Source organism: Arachis hypogaea, chromosome 1, assembly GCF_003086295.3.
Source record: "Arachis hypogaea cultivar Tifrunner chromosome 1, arahy.Tifrunner.gnm2.J5K5, whole genome shotgun sequence".
Lineage (NCBI taxonomy): Eukaryota > Viridiplantae > Streptophyta > Magnoliopsida > Fabales > Fabaceae > Arachis > Arachis hypogaea.
The window spans coordinates 34,055,354-34,063,518 of record NC_092036.1 but is presented as its reverse complement, the minus strand read 5'-3'; the positions used below and the strand labels follow the sequence as shown (position 1 = coordinate 34,063,518).

The window sequence follows — 8,165 nt, the reverse complement described above, 5'->3', positions numbered from 1 at the left end:
GTTTGCTTGACAACAGATTGTTGGACATCAAATCAGAATTATAGTTATATGAGCTTGACTGCACATTTCGTTGATGAAGAATGGAAGTTACAAAAGAGAATTATAAATTTCTGCCAGATTGAGAACCACAAGGGTGATACAGTAGGAAGAGAAATTGAGAAATTCTTGAGAGAATGGGAAATTGAAAAAGTCTTCACAATCACTGTGGATAATGCAACTTCGAATGATAGAGCTATTACTTACCTTCAAAGGAAATCAGGTGCAAGAGGTGGGTTGGTGTGTGGAGAAAAGTATATGCATGTGAGATGTTGTTCTCATGTTCTGAATTTGATAGTGAATGAAGGAATTAAGGAGCAACACACTTCAATTGAAAGCATTAGAAATGCTGTCAGGCATGTTAGGTCCTCTCCTCAACAGACTAAAAAATTTAAAGATTGCATTGAGGCTGAGTTGATTGAATCTAAAAGTCTTGTGCGCTTGGATGTTCCAACTAGGTGGAATTCTACCAATCTAATGTTGGAACATGCCGAGAAATTCGAAAAAGCTTTTGATAGACTTTTTGATCAAGAACCTGATTTTCTTAGATGGTTTGGAGAGGATAGTGGGGGCAAAAGGAAAGTTGGTCCACCTACACCACTTGATTGGCGACATGCTAGATTATTCATTGAGTTTTTGAGAATCCTTTACGAAATAACTGAGTTTCTATTCTTCTTTGCATGTTACATCAAACAAATGTTTTCATGAAATTGCATCTATTGCTTTTCAATTAAAATCTTGGAGCCAAAGTCATTCTGAATTGTTAGGGTCTATGGCATGTTCTATGAAAAATAAATATCATAAATATTGGGGACCTGTTGACAAATTTAACCCGTTGTTACTTGTTGCTATTGTATTGGATCCTCGTTATAAATTAGATTATCTCTGTTGGTGTTTGGAGGATGTTTATGACAAGGAAGTGTCTACTACTATGACTGGTTTTGTTAAACTAACATTGGAGACTTTATATAAGTTTTATGAAAAGGAGGTTGTAGATGATAAAGGAAGGGAAGATGGTGAAAGTTCATCTAGAGATGTCTTGGATGATAATATTAAAGTCTCAACTGGGGCTAAGGGAGTTTCTGAAAATAGAGTGAATATGTGGAAAAAGCAAAAAAGAGAGAAGGCTAATGCAGATAGCAAGTCAGATGTGGAGAGATATCTGGCCAGGGATACTGTAGAAGATGAGAATTTTGATATATTGGCTTGGTGGAAAGTGAATGCTTCAAAATAAAGAATTCTTTCTCTCATAGCCCGTGACGTCTTAGGTATTTCGGTCTCAACCGTTGCTTCTGAATCATGCTTTAGCACTGGTGGACGTGTGCTTGATGTCTTTCGCAGCTCTTTGTCACCATTAATGGCTGAAGCTTTGATATGTACTCAAAGTTGGTTGTGCCCTTCGAAACAACAAGTTGGAGATCAAGAGTTTGATTAATATGATAGTAGTCAAAAGATTGTTGAAGGTACATTTATAATATTTTTATTATTGCGACTTTATTATTTGAAGTAATAATCTCTTATATGAAAATGAATAATTTTATATATTTTTGTGATTTGTATTTTGTAGGTTTTACTAATGCATCCATATCACAAGGAACAAGTTGACAACATTAATAGCAATTGATGGATGACTATTCATCTATGGTTAATGTTGTGTTGTAAAGACTATGAGTTAAAGTTCTATGTTTAGGAAGAATAAGACTTTTGATTGTGGTTATGTGTTTAGTATGTGACTTAACTATTTAGTGTTATGACACAATATTAGTATTGATTGTGATTATGTTTTAATTTTAGAAAATGGTTGGTTCTTGTCATAATTTTTTAAGTGAATTTTACTATGTGAATTGTGAAATAATGGTTGGACATTAGGTGATTTTTACATGTTAAAGACCCGGTTTTCACCCGGCCCAAAGATGCATAGGTTTCATCGGGTTAGGGTCATGAAATTAGGCCCGGTCTATATTTTGGGCCGGGTCTGGGTCAGGTCAAACCCGGTGTGGCCCGGCCCATGTACACCCCTAACATCTATGGCTTCTTCAATGGTTTTCTTCTTGTTTAGAGAGCCCCCTGATGAATGATCTACAGCCTTCTTTGACTCATAGGAAAGACCTTCATAGAAAATGTGAAGTTGAACCCATTCATTGAATATATCTGGTGGGCATCTTCTTGTTAAGTCCTTGAACCTCTCCCATGCCTCATAGAGAGTCTCACCATCTTGTTGCCTGAAAGTCTGCACCTCAGTGCTTAGCCTGTTAATTCTTTGAGGAGGGTAGAATCTTGCCAAAAATTTGTTCACCACATCTTTCCAATTTGTCAAACTCTCCTTTGAAAAGGATTCGAGCCACTTGGATACCTTGTCCCTGAGTGAAAAAAGGAACAACAGTAGCCTATAGACATCCGGGTGGACTCCATTAGACTTCACAGTGTCACAAATTCTCAAGAAGGTGGTTAGATGTTGATTGGGATCTTCTTGAGCACTTCCTCCAAATGAGCAGTTGTTCTGAACAAGGGTGATGAGCTGGGGTTTTAGTTCAAAGTTGTTGGCATGTATGGTGGGCTTTTGGATGCTACTTCCACAGTTTCCTGGATTTGGATTGATGTAGGAGACTGATGAGCGGATAATTTGTACGCTTTTTGGCATTGTTTTTAGTATGTTTTTAGTATGATCTAGTTAGTTTTTAGTATATTTTTATTAGTTTTTAGTTAAAATTCACTTTTCTGGACTTTACTATGCGTTTGTGTGTTTTTCTGTGATTTCAGGTATTTTCTGGCTGAAATTGAGGGACCTGAGCAAAAATCTGATTCAGAGACTAAAAAGGACTGCAGATGCTGTTGGATTCTGACCTCCCTGCACTCGAAGTGGATTTTCTGGAACTACAGAAGCTCAATTGGCGCGCTCTCAACGGCGTTGGAAAGTAGACATCCTGGGCTTTCCAGCAATATATGATAGTCCATACTTTGCCCAATATTTGATGGCCCAAACCGGCGTTCAAAGTCACCCTCAGGAATTCCAGCGTTAAACGCCGGAACTGGCACCAAAATGGGAGTTAAACGCCCAAACTGGCACTAAAGCTGGCGTTTAACTCCAAGAAGAGTCTCTACACGAAAATGCTTCATTGCTCAGCCCAAGCACACACCAAGTGGGCCCGGAAGTGGATTTTTATGTCATTTACTTATTTCTGTAAACCTTAGGCTACTAGTTCTCTATAAGTAGGACCTTTTACTATTGTATTTGTAGACTTTGGTAGCTATCTTCATTTTTATGCTATCTTAGATCACTGGGAGGCTGGCCTCACGGCCATGCCTAGACCTTGTTCTTATGTATTTTCAACGGTGGAGTTTCTATACACCATAGATTAAGGTGTGGAGCTCTGCTGTACCTCGAGTATTAATGCAATTACTATTGTTCTTCCATTCAATTTCGCTTGTTCTTGTTCTAAGATATCACTTGTTCTTCAACTTGATGAATGTGATGATTGATGCCAAGGCATCTTAGGCTAGTTTCACTAGCATTTTTCTGTTAGTTTTAGTTGTTTTATGCATTTTCTTGAGCTTAAAGTAACCAAGAATGGTTAAATGAACAACAAAGTAATGAATCATCCAAACAGTGTAATTTTGATGCAAATTCCATGAGTTTTTAGTTATATTACTTGAATGCTATGAATGGATGAATTCTCATGAAATTTTGCAAGACTTTGATGCAATTGTTTGGATGATTTCAGGGAAGAGAGGCTAGGCAAGGAAGCAACAAAATCAATGAAGGAAGCTTGAAATTCAAATGGGACGTTTAAGCTCCAGTTTAAGCCTAAACTGGAGCTTAAACGCCAAAATTATGAGAAGAGAGGAAATGCTGTAACTGGCGTTTAACCTCCAGTTTGACCTCAAACTGGAAGTTAAACGCCAGAATGAGAAAGGGCACTAAGGAGCGTTCCACGTTTAACCTCCAGTTTGACCTCAAACTGGAGGTTAAACGCCAGAATGAGAATTGAACTAAGGGAGGCACAAAAGCATTTCCACGTTTAACCTCCAGTTTAACCTCAAACTGGAGGTTAAACGTGTTCGACACTTTCTTTTCTCACCAAGAAGCATTCCACGTTTAACCTCCAGTTTGACCTCAAACTGGAGGTTAAACGCCAGAAGCAATAGAGAGGCACCAGAAGAGTTCCACGTTTAACCTCCAGTTTGACCTCAAACTGGAGGTTAAACGTGTTCGATGGTTTTTCTCCTCCAGGGTGTGTTCTTCATTTCCAAGTTTAACCTCCAGTTTGACCTCAAACTGGAGGTTAAACGTGTTCGATCCTAATGACCTCCAGGGGTTGCTTTCTTCATTTCCAAGTTTAACCTCCAGTTTAACCTTAAACTGGAGGTTAAACGTGTTCGACTATGTACACTCCTGGGGTGCTTTCTTCCAATTCCACGTTTAAGTTTTAGTTTGACCTTAAACTGAAACTTAAACTTCAACTTAAACGCCACTCTTTGAAAGGGTTTCTGGGCCAATTATATTGAGGTTTAAGTTAGCATTTGAGCACAAATATTAACTTAAACCTATTATGGTATGAAACCCAATTGAATATCATAGTTTATGGGATTGGGCCTGAAGAATTGATGAGTCTGGAACTTCAAATTGTTGAGTCTTGTGTCATTACTTGTTTATCACTAAGTTTGCTCAATGAATGTTACAGAATGGGATCACAGCCTCATCAGGATTATGGATCATAAACCCAAAGCAAAAAGGAAATCAGGGAAAGGCCTCAAAGCCCAAGAATCACAACAGAAGCTCAATTTAGAAAGTGTATAAATAGGATAGAATTGAAGTCAAGGGGGACTTTTTTTTTACTTTTGGACACTTGAGAATTTTTCATCAATTTTTCTAGTTTTGAATTCGGAGCTATGACTCACTAAACCCCTTTCATTGGGTTAGGGAGCTCTATTGTAATTCAATGAATCAATAATAGTTTTATCTTCTTCTTCAATCTTTTCTCTTGAATTTTGTTAGAAAGCTTCTCGATCTAATTCCATTGGGTAGTTGTCTTGGGAAAGAAACTACCCATAATCGGAATCCTTCGGAACCTTGGGAAAGGAATGGAGGATTCATGCTAGAGAAGCTTTCTCACAGTGAATTGGATTGGGGTTTGGATGGATATTGTGACATGTAATCCTACCAAATTGTGGTTCATGAAACTGTGTGGTATAATCAGTGATCGAGCTTCATCTCTTCTTATGAACATTTAAACCAAGGGATTGGGAATTTGTTTGTTTTTAGAGAGAATTGGTGAGCCAAGGAATTGGGATCCAATCATATAAGATTGCCAAGCAAGATTCAATGAATGCATTGGTCGAGGAAGAGATGAAAATGTTTTGATTCGGAGATCTCAATATCTCCTCATACCCAATGAACTCCCCATCTCTGATCTACCTTTTCTATTTACATTCTGCAATTTCAATTCATGCAAATCCTCCCCAATTCCCTTTTAATTTCAGCAATTTACTTTTCCGCACTTTAATTCTCGCAATTTAAGATTCAGTCATTTCAATTCCTTGCAATTTACATTTCTCGCCAATTTACTTTATGCAATTCACACCCAATTCTTGATTCCGCTCAACTAATCAAACTTCTAATTCGAATTGCTCATTCAACCAATCCTTGTGGGATTCGACCTCACTCTATTGTGAGTTTTTACTTGACGATAACCGGTGCACTTGCCGGAAGGAATTTTGCCGATTGTGCAATTTCCTAAAATCATAGCATCAAGGTTATGCTACATCAAGTTTATGGCGCCGTTGCCGGGGATTGGTTTTCGATTGACAATTCTCAAATTGGAAGTTAACTAGATTGAGCAATTTTTTTTGTTTTGTTAATTTAGTTCAAGTTACTTGTTGAATTTTAATTTCTGCACTCTGTTATTTGCTTTTTCTTTCTTATGCCTTTCATTTCAAGCAACTAACTCACTGACCCACTAACTATTTGAATTAATTCCTCAACTGCTCTAACCATACTCTTCCATTAACCAAGAGTATTCCACTTGGTTGTTGCTTGTGGTGTGTTCTTGTATGACAGGTAGGAGAGGAGAGACATCAACCCCTCCATATATCGAACCAGAGAGGACCCTTCATAGACTTAGAAGGGAAGCAAGAAGGAAGAGGGTACTGGGAGAAGAAGAATCTGAAGGAGAATCTGAGGACAACTTTGAGGAAGCTCTAGATCTCAACATGGATAGAGAAGTTCACAACCATGAGAGGGATGATGGAAACAATGCCATTCCTGAGAGAAGGGTTCTTGGTTCATACATAAACCCAACCTCTGGGAATTGTGGTAGTAGCATTCAGAAACCACCCATTCAGGCCAACAATTTTGAACTCAAACCACAGCTAATATCACTGGTGGAGAACCATTGTTCATTTGGTGGGAGTGCTAATGAAGATCCAAATCAACATCTCACCAAATTCCTGAGAATTTGTGACACAGTGAAGTCCAATGGAGTCCAGGAAGATGCCTACAAACTGCTCTTGTTCCCATTTTCACTTAGGGACAAGGCAGCTAAGTGGCTGGAATCATTCCCAAGGGACAGCCTAACAACCTGGGATGAGGTGGAGAGCAAGTTTCTGGCACGTTTCTACCCCCCACAAAAGGTCAATAGGCTTCGATCTGAGGTTCAGACTTTTAGACAACAGGATGGTGAGACTCTCTACGAGGCATGGGAGAGGTTCAAAGAGTTGACAAGGAAATGCCCACCAAACATGTTCCCTGACTGGGTGCAATTGCATATTTTCTATGATGGACTTTCTTATGAATCAAGAAAGGCTGTAGACCATTCATCAGGAGGTTCATTGAACAGGAAAAAGACTGTGGAAGAAGCCATTGAAGTGATTGAGACAGTGGCTGAGAATGAGTACTACTATGCTTCAGAGAGGCACAACACTAAGAGAGTCATGGAGCTGAACCATGTTGATACAATTCTAGCCCAAAACAAGGTGTTTGCCAAGCAACTAGCAGAGCTCACCAGGAAATTAGACACAAAGCAAGTGGCTGCAATACACACACAAGATCAAGAGGAAGTAAGCATTGAAAGAGGTGATTGGGAAGAGGCCAACTATGTGGGAAATCAACAAAGGCAACCATATGATCCACATTCCAACACTTACAACCCAGGATGGAAAAACCACCCAAACTTTGGGTGGGGAAACCAGCAAAGCCAACCACAAAACCACAAACCTTACAACCACAACCAACATAACAATTCCACATACCAAAACTCCAACCAAAGATCATACCAAGCCACACAAAACACTTACTCCCAACCACCATATCATGGCCAAAATAACCAACCTGCCCAACCTAATCTGAACCAACAATTTCAAGATCAATTAAACAGGATAGAAGGAATGCTTGCAACCATGAGTCAAGACATAACCGATTTGAAAGCTTTTAAGGAAGAAGTAAATTCTAACTTGCAAAACCAAGGAGCTGCCATCCAGAAGCTAGAAAATCAAATTGTGTATTTGTCTAAGCAAAATGCTGCCAAGGCTATTGCCAGGGAAGAATGTAAAGCCATAACCCTCAGAAGTGGAAAGAAGCTAAGGGAGATCTCAAAGGAAACCACAGAGGATGAAGCAAAGGAAGATGTGGGAGACAAGGAACAAGGACAATCTTTTACACCATCTGCAACAAAAGAAAAAGAAAAAGAGGTCCTGAAGCCTTATACACCCAAAGTACCATATCCTCAGCGTTTGATGAAAAGTGAAAAGGATGGCCAATTCTCCAGATTCTTGGAGATTTTCAAGAAGCTTCAAATCAACATTCCGTTTGCTGAGGCAATAGAGCAAATGCCACTCTATGCAAAATTCTTAAAGGAATTAATGACCAAGAAGAGAAGCTGGAGAAATGAGGAAACTGTGTTGTTAACTGAAGAATGCAGTGCCATCATTCAACACAAATTGCCTCAGAAATTGAAGGATCCAGGCAGTTTCCAAATCTCATGCATCATAGGAGAAGTCATGGTGGAGAAGGCCTTGTGTGACTTAGGGGCCAGTATCAATTTGATGTCTCTAACAATGATGAGAAGAATGAAGATTGAGGAAGCTAAACCAACAAGAATGGCCCTCCAATTGGCAGATTGAACTTTTAAATT

The 8,165-nt window shown here is 39.0% G+C and overlaps 1 protein-coding gene and 2 non-coding genes across 3 annotated transcripts; 2 read left to right on the top strand and 1 right to left on the bottom strand.

Annotated features, from left to right (window-relative positions):
* The first annotated feature begins 808 nt into the window (after positions 1–808).
* LOC114927827 (zinc finger BED domain-containing protein RICESLEEPER 2-like) lies at positions 809–1,270 on the top strand. The gene has a single exon (XM_029298879.1). The coding sequence runs from the start codon at positions 809–811 to the stop codon at positions 1,268–1,270; it is 462 nt and encodes a 153-aa protein (XP_029154712.1).
* Positions 1,271–2,180: 910 nt separating this feature from the next.
* On the top strand, positions 2,181–2,287 carry LOC112715837 (small nucleolar RNA R71). The gene has a single exon (XR_003160015.1). It is a non-coding gene; the product is annotated as a small nucleolar RNA R71 (small nucleolar RNA).
* A 4,385-nt stretch (positions 2,288–6,672) lies between these two features.
* On the bottom strand, positions 6,673–6,776 carry LOC112715081 (small nucleolar RNA R71). Its single transcript, XR_003159458.1, has one exon. It is a non-coding gene; the product is annotated as a small nucleolar RNA R71 (small nucleolar RNA).
* Positions 6,777–8,165: the final 1,389 nt, after the last annotated feature.

Excerpts from the sequence above, each read along its gene's own strand:
- LOC114927827 (XM_029298879.1), top strand. The coding sequence starts at position 809 with ATGGCATGTTCTATGAAAAATAAATATCATAAATATTGGGGACCTGTT.